Source organism: Misgurnus anguillicaudatus, chromosome 17 (assembly GCF_027580225.2).
Source record: "Misgurnus anguillicaudatus chromosome 17, ASM2758022v2, whole genome shotgun sequence".
In the NCBI taxonomy this organism is placed as follows: domain Eukaryota; kingdom Metazoa; phylum Chordata; class Actinopteri; order Cypriniformes; family Cobitidae; genus Misgurnus; species Misgurnus anguillicaudatus.
The window spans coordinates 33,367,080-33,383,783 of NC_073353.2; the positions used below are offsets into that span (position 1 = coordinate 33,367,080).

The following is a 16,704-nucleotide window of genomic DNA, read 5'->3' on the forward strand; positions in this document are numbered from 1 at the left end:
CATTTGAATGGAGATTATGCTGTTGCCCTGCTCCCGACAAGTTTTTGGAAAAGTTTAATTTATCAACTTTACCGATCGTCAGCGAGAAACTGTGTGCAGTGTTAGACGTGAGTGGAAAGCCACCGTAAGGATAGTGTTCAACTAGCTCTGGCCCGATTTACTTTACATAATCTGCTAAAGTCGTTCATAGCCATGTTAACTCTGGTATTTCGCTCGATGGGTTTGTTTTCACATCATACGTGTATTTTACAGCAGAGATTCGATGCGGCTGATCCGGCGCATAAAGCACATCATATCCAAATGTTATGTGTGATTGGCTTACGTTTAGACCAATGATTTTAAACTTCAGACAAGCCCCTCCCACGAGAAGGAAAACGATTGTCAATTATGCCCAGCCAGACTCTGTCTATGAAGCGAAGCAAAATAGCAGAGGATGGTATTACCAGGCTAGCAATTATTGCACACCTTTAGAAAAGCTTCGGGAAGTTGTATCTGCAGCAGACCTTCATCCACCATCTCTTACTGTTATATTCAAATGACATTGATGCTTAGGGCTTTACTGTACTATCTTTTCTGTTATGGTCACTTTAAAGTCATTGTTTCTGTTCATTTTCACATGAACAGATATATGTGCTTCTATATATCACTAAAAGATATATGTGCTTCTTTAAAGTTCAGTGGTAGAGCATTGCTTTAGCAACGCAAAAGGTCATTGGTTCGAACCCAACAAACATACTGATACAATATATACAAGTGGAGGCTCGTGAAAAAGGAGGCTCGTTTTGTCAAAATAAGTGCCTGCTGCACACGCGTCAAAACCGTTTATGATAAAAGAGACGCACGCTCACATTCACCAAATAAACGCAGACACTCCCTTAAAAGTAAAATCTGATGCGAGTATCTGGCAAACGCGAGCGTCTCTTTTATCATAAACCCTTTAGATGCATCTGCAGCAGGCACTTATTTTGGCATGGCGCGTGATGCACACGGGTTCGCTCGACTTGGCGAACACATATTTTGAAGTGACGAGCCGCGCACGTGGCGGGCTACATACATGTTGTGACAAAGAAGTCAGCGGCCGCCACTGATGTATACATTGATGTATACATTGTTATGCACTATAAGTCGCTTTGAATACAAGCGTATGCTAAATGCATATCAATATAAAATGTAAATATCATAATAATCGTAACAGTGTCAGAGAATGAATTGTCAAGCAAATGTTATAATCGTGACATCCCTAAATATCAGTTTCTGTAATGAGAACCACCTGGAAATCTTTCATGTAAATAAAATGTGCCAGTCTTAAGTCACACGGGTATATTTGTAGCAATAGCCAACAATTTGTGGATCAAAATTATCGATTTTTCTTTTATGCCAAACCTCAATCAATTTTCAAATAGTTGCATCCCGGCCAAATATTGTCCTATCTTAACAAACATAAATCAATGGAAAGCTCATTTATTCAACTTTCAGATGATGTATAAATGTCAATTAAAAAAATTTACCCTTATGATTGGTTTTGTGGTCCACGTTCTCGTATGATATATAACACATTAAAATTGCTTTTATAGTATCTCAGTTTGGGAGCTTTATGATATGTATGATTAATTGTGGTTTACTTTAAATTGTTGTTCAGCATATTGTTATACCTTGTAAGACGTGGGCATCACAATTTTTGTTGTTTGCACCATAATACTTAATTATGTGTAACTGGAACCTGTTGTACACTAACGTGGACAACACTGCCTCATGTTTAAAGAAAAATATTTGGTTATTATATTTATTGGTTCTTCCTAACCCCAAATAACTGGAAGAAATCTAAAATGCAAGCCAAACCAAAGCTCGGTCTTAGGAGGTTAAAGTAATTGCACATTTTAATTTCTTCACTACCCTAGTAAATATACCCATCATACAGTACTTCTCAAACAATTTTCATTTCTATCCTTCGAAAATGGATATGATTTGCATTAACAATTGCACAATGTAAGAGCTTCAAGAGATTTGTGGTGGGAGGGTTATTTGTTTGGCACAATAGTAAGTGCTTGGTTGGGCGGAGAGGAGTGCAGTCAGTATCTCTGCACTGCGTGCTGTCGCTTTCTGTGCTTTAATTATAATCTTCATGGCTGACTGCTGCAGTTTTATTAAGACCTGAACCCAATGCATGTACACACATGCTACAGCACTACACACATAATAGCTTTTTTCTAAAACCTTATGAGCTGCCTGCCTAGACAGCATTTTAAGGCATCATAGACACACACCCAATATGATGGCTATTCATAAATGTCACCTTAAAAGGCATAGTTCACCAAAAAATTTACATTATGTCATAATTTTCTTATTCTCTCATGTTGTTCTAAACCTGTATGTATTAATTTTTTTCTGATGAACACAAAAGAAAATATTTTGATGAATGATAGTACGCACACAGCTGATTGTAACCATTGACTACCATAGTAGGAAAAACAAATATGATGGAATTCAATGGGTACCGTCAACTGTGTGCTTAACATTATTTATCAAAATATCTTCTTCATCATTTATCACAATACTTCCATCGTATTTGTTTTCCTACTATGGAACTCAATGGTTATGGCAGCTGTGTGCTTATCATCATTTATCAAAATATCTTTTTGTTGTCATCAGAAAAATGAAATGTATACAGGTTTAGAACAACATGAGGGTGAGTAAATGATGACAGAAATTTAATTTTAGGTGAACTATCCCATGGGTGAGCCTTGATTACTTCTGTTACATGTGATTATTAAAAAAATGAATTCACCTTACACCTGTTAACTCTTTCCCCACCAGCATTTTTTTTTAAGTTGCCAGCCAGCGCCAACATTTTTTATGATTGTCAAAAAAATGTATGCCTTCCAGAATTTTTTTTCTTTAAATATATAAACAAACAATATATCCATGAAAGAACAGACTCTCTGCTTAAAAAAAATAATATCCTATCTTCATTTGAAGAGTTTTGTTGCAAAACGAGATTACTCCATTTTTTTAATTTTTCAGAAATCTTGTTTTTTGGTTGTGCATTCCAATTAATATCAATTCAACTGCAGTTGGTTTGTTTTGATTTAAACCTTCATAACTTAAAAAATACAGCTAAGTAGCACCATAAAACAAAATAATAACATGATAACATAATATTAAACATGTTTTGACTATAATGTTAATCTCGTTTTTCAACGAAACTCTTCATTTGTTCTTTTTTATCACCTCTCAAATATGGGTAGGTTTCTTCTTCTTCAAAAAAAAAAAAATTGAGCAAAAAGCCGAAATAACTTCATTTTTGTAAAGGACTTTTGGTAGAGATCCTCAAATTCAGAGCGATCATCAAAACATACACAGAGTTTTTACTGTTTTTGGATCAGTGGATGCTTCAGTGCTTTATAAGTTGAGTACTACGCCATCTCGTGCATAATAGCGGAAATATGGATTGCCATAAAAACGGCATTGGCAGGCAAGAGTTTTCTCTTAATTGACGAGATAACTCATCAATAGCTGGGTTTCCATCCAAACGTAAAGTGAATCTTTTTAAAATTATGCAAAAAATGCAAATCAGGTGCGTTTCCATTAAGTTGTTCAAGCGAATGATGGTGGTATTGGCAACCTAGTAACCAGCCGATGACTTCTTTTTTGAGGGGGCACGATGCGAAGCTTGTCACAGCATGTATGTGGCCCGTCGTGTGTGTGGGTCGTCATTTCAAAATATGTGTTTAGCGCGCCGAGTGAACCTATGTGCATCACGTGCCATGCCAAAATAAATAAGTGCCTGCTGCAGAAGCGTCCAAAGGGTCCATGATAAAAGAGACACTCGCGTTTGCCAGATACTTAATTAATCTCATGTGTAATCTTAGTTTAGTGTTATGTTAGTGTTTTGCTTATATTTTGTGAACATGAGCGTCTGTTTTATCATAAATGCTTTTGACGCGTGTGCAGCAGGCACTTATTTTGACAAGCAGTGTTGGTAACGTTACTTTAAAAAGTAATTAGTTATAGTTACTAATTACTTCTCGCAAATAGTAACTGAGTAAGTAACTGCGTTACATTATAATAAAAGTAATGAATTACCAGGAAAAGTAATTACTGCGTTACTTAAAAAATTCTAATATTTCAAATAACTTGAATGCCCCTTACAAAATTAAATATGTTAAATGACTAAAATGGATACTACAGAGAAATCACAAATTTTGTGGCAGCATGTGACGATGTGAGGTGCTTTATTAGATCAGAATTACTTGCCACAGACGTGGAGAGACTTTTTCTTTCATGTCCATAAGTATTACACAAACGTTCTTGCCTTTCACCTCAACAATGGAAAAGTTGTGCTTTATACTTTGTGTTTGCGACCGCTACCTTTGAGCTTGTTTTACTTGCCATCGCCCTGTTGCCGGTGTTTTTGGAGTGATTGATGCGCGATGACCAGGCTGCATGTCAGTGCTTTGAGATGGGGCACAGCAGCAGCACCGCTGCTCGTTGAGAAGAGAAAACGACACGTATTTTCATGTCAGTCTACAAAAGTCTCCAACCACACCAGAAAAGATAACTAGATTTGTCCTATAAAGTCGCTAAAATGATAGAAAGTTGCTTAATGTAGCGACAAAGTGACCAAGTTGCTCAGACTTTTTTACACTGCACGCTCGGACTCGGACTGTGCGAGTGTGCGACGCGTGCCTATTGTGAACTCTGCCTCTGGTTGGCTAACGATGGAAATTAAGCCAATCATCATCAGCTATGTGGTTCTCCCACCCCCTCTAACACACACACACACCAATCATCATCAGTTATGTTTCTCACAACACACACACACACACACACACACAAGAGAAAAAGAGAGAGCGAGCATACGCGGGTAAAAATCACTACAGTGAGATCAATTTTAGTAACCCGCAGCATTTTAATGTCAGTAACGATAACGGCGTTATAACGGGGGAAACAGTAATTTATTGATTACTCGTTACTGAAAAAAATAATGCAGTTACTAACGCCAATTACTTATAACGCCGTTAACATGCCAACCCTATATCACGCAATTACGTGACTATTTCACGTATGGACCAACGTGAAAATGTCACGTTTTGCCACGTTTGAACGTGAGCATGTCACGCTTTTCTGTTTGTGTCACTGTCACGTATTGGTTACTCAACTTTTTTGTCCTATTTTCAAACCATTGTCGCTTCGGTTTAGGGTTAGATTTGGTGCTTGCGTTATATGTCACTTTAAGTATTTGTCACTTTAAGTATTGGTTTATAAAAAAAGATACAAGACTTATTATTTTATATTTTCTAAACTTTAACTAATTGTCGCCTGACGTTGGGGTTAGAGTTTGTTTAGGTAAGGATGTCATTTTATGTTAATCTAACCCTAAACCGAAGCGACAATGGTAAGAAATTAGGACAAAAAAGGTTGAGTAACCAATACGTGACAGTGACATAAACAGAAAAGCGTGACATGCTCACGTTCAAACGCGGCAAAACGTGACATTTTCACGTTGGTCCATACGTGAAATAGTCACGTAATTTCGTGATATTGGGATGCAACATGACGCAACAAACACATATTTAGAGATTGAACTTGACAAACTAAATGCTGTGCACAGAAGAAGGAATGCAGCATTTTTTAAGCAGGCACTAGCACCGTCGAGCCCCATATATGGTAAAGACAACTTCAGCGGAAATAGGGTCAGTCCCGTGGAATTAATGTTCCCTACTTCAGAATTTATTCGCAAATGCGTTTCCATCTCCCATTATTCGCATTTGCTCAAAAACCACATCAAGCGAGCATAAAAACTTTTTTGCGAATTAAGGGATTTTTATTTGCCGTTTCCATAACTCGTTTTTGATGCGATGCTTGATGCGCATAAAATCATGGTGATGGTGGGGAAAGAGTTAAATAAACCATTATTCACCTTTAAGTTTTTTACAAAGAATAGAATGCTTATACTAAATAAGTTTATAAAAAACTTTCTTTTTTAGAGGGGCATTCTCGTATGTGAAGCGTGTGACACAGAAGACAGGAAAGAAGGAACTTGCGGCTAAGTTCATCTCTGCTCGAGCTAAACGAAAGGCTTCGGCTCTGAGAGAGATGACCATCCTGTCTCAACTGGATCATGAGAGGATCCTGTACTTTCATGATGCTTTCGAGAAGAAGAATGCTGTCATTATTATCACAGAGCTGTATCCTTTTTTAACATGCTTTTTTAAAAATGTGTCTTCCATACAGAAAGCTTTATGAGAAAATGCTTACATTTAACTTGATAATGTTTGCCTTTCTGCATTGAAATCTGATACAGCTATATGTGCAATAAAGTACTGATCTAATAACAGCTGTAGTCATATGGCCAATATAATCCCAGAGTGCTTCGATCTATCTGTGCTGTAGCTGTCCCATACACTTATGTTATGCATTTTTCAAGTCTCCAGGGAAGGCTCATAAAGAGAAGACATCTTTAATAAAACATGTACTGTACATATATGCATAAATGTAGTTTTGGATGTAATATACATGTTTACATTCATTTCTGCACAATGAGACTTTCTCTCACATGTGTTAAATTATTTACCTTTGACAATATGTAAAGATGTCATGAGGAGCTTCTTGAAAGGCTAACAAAGAAATCAACATTAATGGAGTCTGAGGTGAGTTAACCTGTAGTGTACTTTGATGTGTTTTTCGGTCTGTTATCTTCTTGTCAAGTTAATTATACTATTTACTTCATAGATCATTAAACATTTTACTGAGATATTTTCTGCATCGAGCGTAACAAACATTTACAGTATTCGTTTGAATAAGAAATTGTCTTTATGGTTTGTTGCAGATCCGATCCAGTGTAAGACAGCTGTTGGAGGGTATTTACTATCTACATCAGCATGACGTACTTCATCTGGACATCAAGGTAAATATGTCATTTTCAGTATTGCTGTTTTCCTTTCATAGGCATGCAGTAATTGCAGTAAGTAACGTGTGTTGACTGAATCCCTCCATTTTTCCTCTCAGCCTGATAATATCCTCATGGCAGACTCCAGCAGTGATCAGATCCGCATATGTGATTTTGGCAATGCTGTAAAATTCACACCTGATGAGGCACAGTATTGCAAATATGGCACTCCAGAATTTGTCGCCCCAGAGATTGTTAACCAGACTCCTGTCTCCAAGGCAACGGACATCTGGTAACGCACCTGGTCCCTCCATCACAAAATAGCTCTTGTACAAATCTGTATACAGCATCTAATGTGTCATGAATGCTCAGTATTTATCTTTTTCTTACAGGCCTGTTGGAGTTCTAACATACTTATGGTAAGCTTATGTAAATTATCTGTACTATAATAAGGTAACTTTTTATTTAATTTATGCTAACCCCTTCAAAAACTGCGTCCACTGGAATGGACATCACATTTTGTGGTTCAAACCAATAAAAATGCTGATCAACCAATCAAAATAAGGCACATTGATTAAACATTGGAAAAAGGTCTGAAGGGGTTAATATATTAAATTATATAAAAAAAGATATAGCAGAAGCGTTACAAAACTGTTTGGTTGGGGATTTTCTAATGTCTACCAGTGTCTAATGTATAAACAACCCGCACCCGACCGACGTTTTCAACTAACCTGCCCGGGTGATTCTCACGAAATCCAGATTTAAAAGGTGTCCAGCATCAGATTTTTTTTTAAAGCTATTAAAGGCAATTTTTTTGCACATATAAGATTAAGGTCTGAACTTACTATAACCATTATTTTTAGAAGATTTAAAAAAATATTTCCTATAAAATTATTTACATTTTTTAGGTTATCATTATAAAAAATGAACATGATATTACATTAAATATATGCATTTACAAACTCATGTTTCGGTAATGAGAACTAAAAAGTTGTCTAGGTTCTATGATAAACAAAATATCAACTTTTATCTGGAGAAAAAAAATAAGAACTGCTTACCTGCTAGCCATCTTGAGTGTCACAGTCAATTATGTCCCTACCAACATTTTTTTTTTTTTTTGAAAATGTTAGTTCCTTGAGGGCTTAAACAATGATTGAAAATTCTTGCGGAGGATGAGAAAATATTTCTTGGACACATTTAAATTCCTTATTATTGTCTCCAATGATCACCAAATACCACATGTTTCTTTACTGTAAATGTTTATAGTATAACATGCACTGAAGCTTTTAATTTTTTACATTTTTTAATTATAAATATTTACATGTCAAAGAACCAAGATCATCAGTCATAGATACATTGCGGTAATGAAAAATTTCCCCTTAAATGTGGAAAAAAACTAAATTGGTTTGTATGATGTCATTTGAAATAATGTGCAAAACATGAAGAAATGTTCGTAACTGTATGCGTCTTATTTTGATACTTTTACTTTGCATTTACTTTTTTTATCAAAATGTTTCATGACACCTCATAAGTTTAATTTCACGACAATCACCCGCCCGCAACTCGGACCACAAAAAAAACGACCCGCTTTCTGGCCCGCATTTTTTAAAAGTTGTAATTGTTTAAAATAGTTAAATGGCATCTTTATTTCAAACGACCCGACCGACCGTGCAACCGAATAAAAAATATTTTTGGATGACTCGTAACCGCGGGTGACCGCAGGCACCCGCTCATTTTAAATCAACCTGCACATCACTGCTGTCTACCAAAGACAAAATATAGAAGATGTCAGGTGACATTAATAAAAATGAAAGTCTTAAGCCAAACATCAATAATTCTAAAGCAAAAACATTGTTATAGCAATAGAACTTAAATATAATTGGACATTGTTAAGGTTAACTGAGGTTCTTTATTACAGTCTTACTGGAGTTTCTCCTTTCGCTGGAGAAAACGATCGCAGTTCTGTTCTCAACATCAGAAACTATAATGTGGCTTTCGAAGAAAGCATGTTTATGGACCTCTGCCATGAAGCCAAGGGATTCGTCATCAAACTGCTGGTGGCTGATAGATTGTAAGTGGAAACTACGGTGCTTATCTGCTGCGCTATGCACCTGTTGATAATTTATTGTCAAGAAAATGATTCCCACTGCTAAAAGCACTTTGTGTTAACTGGCAATTTCTTTAATGTTACTTTATACACAGGAGACCTGATGCTAATGAGGGTCTTCGTCACCCCTGGTTCAAGGTACTGTCAGTGTGAAGTTAAAGAAAAAATGCACCTTTAGGCTTGTTGCAAACATTTGCTTGAAGTGCTAGAACGTAAAACATTTTACCACATAAGATACATTTTACACCATTGAAAGATTGAAAATTTTTGAACCATCTAAATCCACTCTAGAACTGTTATGGTAATGTTATTTTAGACTCTAATCTTTATTATACACACTTTTCTACTTTAGACCCTGAATAAGGGCAAGAGCATAAGCACAGAGTCCCTCAAAAAGTTTTTGTTCAGAAGAAAATGGCAGGTAAGATGGTGTTTGCGGATAATTTTTCAGTGCTTATTGTTTAAGTTTTAACAATATGTCATTGTAATGTTCATCCAATCTCTTACAGCGATCTCTTATCAACTATAAATCTAAAATGGTAATGAGGTCTATACCTGAGCTACTGGATGACTCCACCAGCCATATTTCCATTGCTATTCCACGACATAAGAAACAAGGCTCACCACCCCCATCATCATCTTCAGATTCTGATGAAGACATTGATGAGCTGCCTTTTATCCCGATGCCTCTCAACATGGAATTCTCTGGATCTAGAATGTCTTTGACTGAAATTGGGGGAGATGATGAGATGGTTGGTAAACTTAACGGAAATGCTGAGAAGCCTACATCAAGCCATACAAAGCCAGAGCCCATGGAAGTGGAGACATTAAAAAGAGAGGATGGAGATGCAGCTGCCAGCGGTCGAGGCAAGAAGAGGTCTACACAAGTAGAAGAAAAAGGCTCATCTGATGAGGAACCAGGAGAACTGGCCAACATGGCAGAGCAGGCAAAGAGACCAATGCGCAGAGGCTCAAGCATGGAGTTAGATGAGTCGGAGGGAGCACGTCGAAGGGGCGAGCTACGAAGGGGAAGCTCAGCTGACAGTGCCCTACAGCTCCACATCAAACAAGAAGAGGGTACAGAGGAAAGTCCTTCAGATGGAAAAAGAATTTTGCAAAAGTCTGTATCTATGGAGCTCCCAAGGAGGAGCCCAAGTCCAGGTGCTGCAAAGCTGAGCCAGGAAGACTACGCCTTGAAATTGGAACTGATGAGGCAGAGGCTTCTCAGGGGTGGCTCTGTAGACAACAAGATGAGCGGATTACGAGGTCCCTTGCTGGAGACCTTGGGTATGGGCGACGAGAAGCGATTTGGCCGAACATCTCGGACAGGCAACCCTCCACTTGTTAGAGCGGCATCCAGTGAGTCACCTAGAGATGATGTCCCAAAGACCAAGATACTCCGCAAGAGTGCTTCCTTTAGCCAGGGCGATCCAGAACCCATGCCTTTGCACAGACGAATTGGTGCACCTCTGGAGATTCCACTGGCACAAATAGAGGAGAGGCGGCTACAGGAAGCTGTATCTATGTCTGTTCTTACAGAGCCAGTCAAGGTGGATTCTCGCCCTGTCACGCCCAAAGCTCCAACACCAGAGCCAGAGAAATACGAGAAAGATGAGGAAAAGGAGCCGACATACGACAAGGACAGTAAATCAGAGGAGATCACTGCGTTAAAGAGTGTTGCAGACGATGATAGTGTTGATCAGAAATCAAGGGAGGCTGACGCACAGGAAAAGGAACAGATAAAGTTAGAGGAAATCAATAAGGAACCTGAACAAGTGGCTGAAAGTAAGCCAGAGACTGCCTTGGCCCCCATGGCTGTTTTAGAGGAAGATGTTGAGGATGACCAAGAAAGAGAAGATATAAAGCATAAGGAAGATACTGAGCCTAGTGCTCCAAAGATGGAGGTTAAAGTTAAGGATGAGGTAAATGCATCAGCCAAGCCTACAGCGATTCCGATCTCTACAGAGATTCCGATTTCCGCCAGCTCAATCACAGTAACCCCAGCAGCAGCCCCAGCTAACATTCCTCACAGTGTCTCATCACCCTATGTGGCACCCTCTCTCCCTGCACGCACAGTTCTCCCAGATGGTAGGACTTCAGCGTATGCCAGTATCATGCAGACCATCATGGTCCCATCAGTTCAGGCATCGGGCCAACCTTCTGCACTGCCACCTACTAGACCATCATCCACCCCACCATCAGTTCCAGTGTATGCACCCATTTCCAGACACACCTCTGAACCGACCCTTCTGTCAACCAAACCTGAAGTTCATCAAAGGACTGAACATCCCGCAGTCTTTTCTCGAGTTGCATCAACAGAGCACCCTCCCAAAGAACCAAGTCCCCCAAAAACTCCCACTCGTGCCTCCCCTAAGCCAGACCCATCTCTTGGAAGCAACATCCAGGATCTTGCATCTGAGGAGGTCTTCGAAGCTCGGTTTAAGAAGCGTGAATCCTCTCTAACTCGTAGTCTCAAGCGTTTCTCGTTGCAAAAGACAGAAGAAAAGCCCACCACTGTTGCACCTGAAACAACAGAGGAAATGTATCGCCCAGGACCTGTTGGAGCTCCATTAGAGTTTGTGAACAGGAGGTTAGAAGAAAAGTCCAAATCAGTTCAGGATCTTCGTGAGGCACAAAAGGACCCTGGGTTCATGAGGAGACTCTCCATGCGCTTAAAAAGATCCCCATCCTTGGAGAGAAAGGAGGACAAGGTCAAAGAGGAGGAGGCTGCAACACCCAGGCGACGTCTATCCTGGGCACTGGGACGGAGAGGATCCCAAGACAAGAAGGAGATAGAGATGATGAGGATGGATGGAGGCCCTGAGAGTCCCCCAGAGCCAGAGTCCAAAGTGCCATCTGAGTCACCTGTTCTCGCCATGCGCAAGAAAATTGGCAGTACCATAGCAAGCATATCCACAAGGATTAGGAGTCAGTCTGAGGAGAGAATAGACGACAATGAAGGCAAGACGGAGGTCAAAAGGACACCTATATTCTCTATACTGAGGCGTACCTCCTCAGAGGGAGGAAGTCTGAAGAAGATGGGTGTCCCACAGCACCAGCTGACCACCCAGTCAGGAAAAGGGGCTTCATCCGAATCTCTAGATTCCATGTCAAGCATCCAGTCAGAATCAGCTGTTAAGAGTTTGCTTTTTTTCTTATTAAATACATTCTGTCATCATTTACCCACCCTCAAGTTGTCCCAAACCTGTATCGGTTTCTTTGTTCTGCTGAAGATATTTTGGAATATGTTAATAAACAGATCTGAGACACCCTTCACTTCCATAGTATTCTTTTTTTACTACTATGGAAGTCAATGGTGCCCTCAAACAAATCTGCTTGGTTATAAACATTCTTCAAAAAAAATCTTTATTTGTATTCAGCAGAACAAAACGAATCTTTACAGAAATTTGAAAGAATCCTTATGCAATTGGTTTTGCATGTGTCACATGATTATATTTTTTGTAAAACTTTAATCTTAAAAAATAATACAGGGCCATGCTGTTTTCAATTCTCTTGACTTTAAAGGCCATAATATTTTATTTCCAGGTGCAGAAACGGAACGGAGATCACGGTGGGACCGTTGGGGGTTGACAAGAGGAAAACGAGACAAGACCGTTTCCCAACCAGACATCCCAGCTTCCATCGCCAGGGAAAACGGCTCTCTCCGCTCTCGCAAATACACTCAGCTAGCATCTGGTATTTCAGATATTGTTTGTTTATTTTACAATAGCTTTTGTTTTATGTCTCCTGCTTTTTTGTTTATTATTAAATCAATTATTCATGTGGATCAACACGGCTATGGAAAATAAATGATTGTACCCATCTCATGGATCTGTTGACTGGTTCTCTCAACAATTAGACTTCCCACCTGTGTTCCATATTAAACTGAGGGACCACGTTCTCTTGGAGGGAGATCCCGTCACTCTCAGCTGCCTCCCTGCTGGCAGTCCTCACCCACAGATCTCATGGATGAGAGGTTTGATTCGAAATCCTAATCTGTACTTCTGTGGAAATAAAGATTGAAGGCAATTTCAGAAAGTATACAGCTAAATATTAAATACCTGTAAATGAATTTCAAATGGATTATCTCACAGCTAGTTGTATTGTCGAGCAAAGCATATCACAAAAAGGCAATTTCACAATGATTGATATCTGTTTGTCTATATGAAATGCTTGAACATTATTGAAACTTGGGAACAGTTTCAGTCAGAAACGGAGATTGCAGGCACAAGCTTGACTTTTGCGATGGAAATATGCAAATTCTGAATGAAAAACTTTTCAGTCATAAAAACACCTGCAAGGCCTAAAGGAGATCAAGCCTCAGCCAAGTAAGAAAAAGTAACGCAAAAGTAACTTAAAAGTAACGCAAAAGTAACTTAAAAGTAATGCAAAAGTAACTTAAAAGTAACGTAAGCATTACTTTCCATGAAAAGTAACTAAGTAACGCAATTAGTTACTTTTTTGGGGAGTAACTTAATATAGTAATACATTAATTTTAAAAGTAACTTTCCCCAACACTCGGCCTCAGTATGTAATTTGAAATTAAACCTGGTATATGTAACAAAAGATTACTTTTGTGAGTGATCATCATACATGGTAGTCTGAAGTGAACCTGTTCTGTACCATGAGTACCAAACCATGGTGTATTATTAGTCCAGGTGCTGACACATCCAACGCTGTTTATTTTTGGCTATATTTAGAAGCTCTTTTCGCTTCCAAGTAAATGTCAGGTCAAAGTAACACCAGAAAGTCATGGTGTAAAATGTTAGCATTAACTTTAGAAAATGCTGTGGCTTTGTTAAAGTAAAGGTTCATGAGTAACTCTCTGATGCTTTATTTATTCTCAGATAAGAAACCTCTTGAGATTGACCCGAGGATGAACATGATATCCTGCCCTGATGGGAGACAGCTGCTGATGATTATGAAGACTACTAAAAAGGATGCAGGCGTATATGAATGTGTGGCTACAAACCCACTGGCCTCTATCAGCAGCACGAGTGTTGTGTCCCTCGCACGTAAGTTTTAGGAACAAAGCCAGAATCATCTTTATTGAAACGTGTGGGGGTGGAGGCCCCCTCTTCCCCCCATATTCAATGTGAATTTCCCACTGGGATGAATAAAGTATCTGTCTATTTATCTATCTTTGCTTATGGTTGCATTTACAACGTTTCAGCATTTCTCAAACCACAGAGTAGACAAAAACAGAGATAAAGTGAAACACAGGGAACCAGTGAAAGAAATGAGTTTTATTACAGTTACTGCAAAACTCACAGCTGCAAACAAGAAAAGAGCTCTTAAGAGCAGAAATGCCATTGGCTCAGGCTTTCAGCATGAGCAGGATAATGCGCTGTTCAATTATCATTGTGCATTTTCTCTTGGAACAGAAGGCCATCAATTATTCACTTCACTAAATTGTAGCTCAGTGCTGAGGCGACTCACTAGCAGAGCTGAAAACATCATGTACAGTAGTCAGCTTAAAAATGTGCTTTTAAGTGTAATTTTTTTTATAAATAGTTATAAATCCTAATGTAGTAACTGTCATGGAAATTCAGAGTAATTGTGTCACCACAGTGCCAAAACTTCTGAAGATGAAAGGCTATTCTGTAAAATTACACTTTTACAGTACACTAAGCATTTAAGCATATAAATATCAAATTCTTTTTTAGGTCTGCCTAATAGTCCTGGGACACCCGAAGTTCCCCAGAAGTATAGGAACACTGCCTTGGTGGTGTGGAGACCCTCCGACACCACAGCACCATGCACATATTCCCTTGAGAGAAGAACAGAGGGTTGGTCAATTCAATTCATATTATTCTATTAAAACTTGCTCAATATTCAACGCTTGCTTATATATTTAAATATTTTGGTTCCAAAATGCGATAAACGGCATTAAAAAAAAAAGTTACCATCAAAATCAGTATTGTATCAGGTCAGTATTAATAAGTAAATTCTTAAATTTACGCAAAATCCGATATCCGTCGTGTTATTCTGTCATCTTTTCTCAATTTTTTTCTAAACGGCGACAAAAACGGCAGTCCTCCTTCTCTGCAGAATGCAATAAATCCGTTTAACCAATCACAGCGCACCATTCCATGCATTGTAAACAATAAGGGCGGAGCTTTGAATACACACGGAATCCTAGTTTTCCTCATCTACTTTTTACTTCGTGATCAACAAACAAACAAAAACAAAATAGTAATTTTGATGGCATGGATAAACCTGTGGTGGTTTTCTGTGGTGGGGAAGAGACGTAAGCCATCAAAATCGAATAATTTACCTGAGAGGCACTCGGGTGATGAAAAAATGGAGACTGTTGCTTGTTCTCACACGACAGATCAAGCTTCTGTCATGCTAACACATTGACCACAGGGGATCTTATGAAAAACGTTTCATTATTTTACTCGAAGTCACCAAAATCGAGCAGGACCAAAATATTTTACAGTTGATCGCTGTCAAAAAAGTTCAGCAACGACGTCCCAAGGATGACAGCAGCAATGACAGTGTTCTTAAAGGAATATTCCATTTTCTTGAAAGAAAAATCCAGATGGTTTGCTCACCACCATGTCATCCAGGATGTTGATGTCTTTCTTTGTTCAGTCCAGAAGAGATTGTGTTTTTTGGGAAAACATTGCAGAATTTTTCTAGTTTTGATGGACTTTAATAGAACCCAACATTTAATACTTAACTCAACACTTAACAGTTTTTTTCAACGGAGTTTCAAAGGACCACAAACAATCCCAAACCAGGCACAAGGGTCCCATCCAGCGAAACGACCGTCACCTTTGACAAAAAAAAAAAAAATACCTTTAAACCACAACTTTTCGTCAAGGTCCGGTGCAGTGCGACCTAATGTAAATGCGTAGTGACGTAGGGAGGTCACGTGTTACATATATAAAACGCACATTTGCGGACCATTTTAAACAATAAACTGCCACAAAGACATTAATTAGTATCAGTTGACATACAACAACGTAGGAACGGTCCTCTTTCAAGACGCTTGTAAACACTGGGGCGGAGTTTCGCGTTCGTCCTCTGTGACCTCTTGACGTCATGACGTATTGCGGTGACGTAGTGGGGTCAGCTGGCGCATCACGACCGGATCTACATGACGAGAAGTTGTGCTTTAAAAGTGTATATTTGTTCTTTTTATTGTCAAAAATGACAATCGTTTCGCTAGATAAGACCCTTATGCCTCGTTTGGGATTGTTTATAGTCCTTTGAAACTCCGTTGAAAAAAACTGTTAAGTGTTGAGTTAAGTATTAAATGTTGGGTTCTAATAAAGTCCATTAAAATTAGAAAAATTCTGCAATGTTTTCTTCAAAAAACATAATTTCTTCTCGACTGAACAAAGAAAGACATCAACATTTTGGATGACATGGTGGTGAGTAAATTATCTGGATTTTTCTTTTAAGAAAATAGACTAATCCTTTAATATGATAAAGTGTTTTGATTAATGCCATTAATGTTTATTTTTTGATCAGTGTATACCACTAGTCAACTAAACGAATATAACATGGCAAAGATGAATGCACATTTACATATTGATTCAATAGATTTATATCATTTTGAAAAAAACCGTATGCATTTATTGCATTTTGCAGAAAAAATAATCAGTTATTATAATAAAACTTTAAAAATCAAATTATGGATTTGAATATTTAATGTTATTATAACCTAAAGATTCTATGTGAAAGTTTGTAACAAAAT

At 38.4% G+C, this 16,704-nt stretch overlaps 1 protein-coding gene across 1 annotated transcript in view; it reads left to right on the plus strand.

The window, feature by feature from the left end:
• The window catches only part of spegb (striated muscle enriched protein kinase b), a 118,683-nt gene that overhangs the window by 88,496 nt on the left and 13,483 nt on the right, over nucleotides 1–16,704 (plus strand). Inside the window, 13 exon segments of the mRNA XM_073854646.1 lie at nucleotides 5,988–6,188; nucleotides 6,593–6,650; nucleotides 6,830–6,907; nucleotides 7,009–7,181; nucleotides 7,282–7,308; nucleotides 8,808–8,960; nucleotides 9,092–9,134; nucleotides 9,349–9,417; nucleotides 9,506–12,137; nucleotides 12,543–12,692; nucleotides 12,856–12,972; nucleotides 13,844–14,011; nucleotides 14,663–14,785. Coding sequence (XP_073710747.1) covers nucleotides 5,988–6,188; nucleotides 6,593–6,650; nucleotides 6,830–6,907; nucleotides 7,009–7,181; nucleotides 7,282–7,308; nucleotides 8,808–8,960; nucleotides 9,092–9,134; nucleotides 9,349–9,417; nucleotides 9,506–12,137; nucleotides 12,543–12,692; nucleotides 12,856–12,972; nucleotides 13,844–14,011; nucleotides 14,663–14,785 — 3,992 coding nt within the window.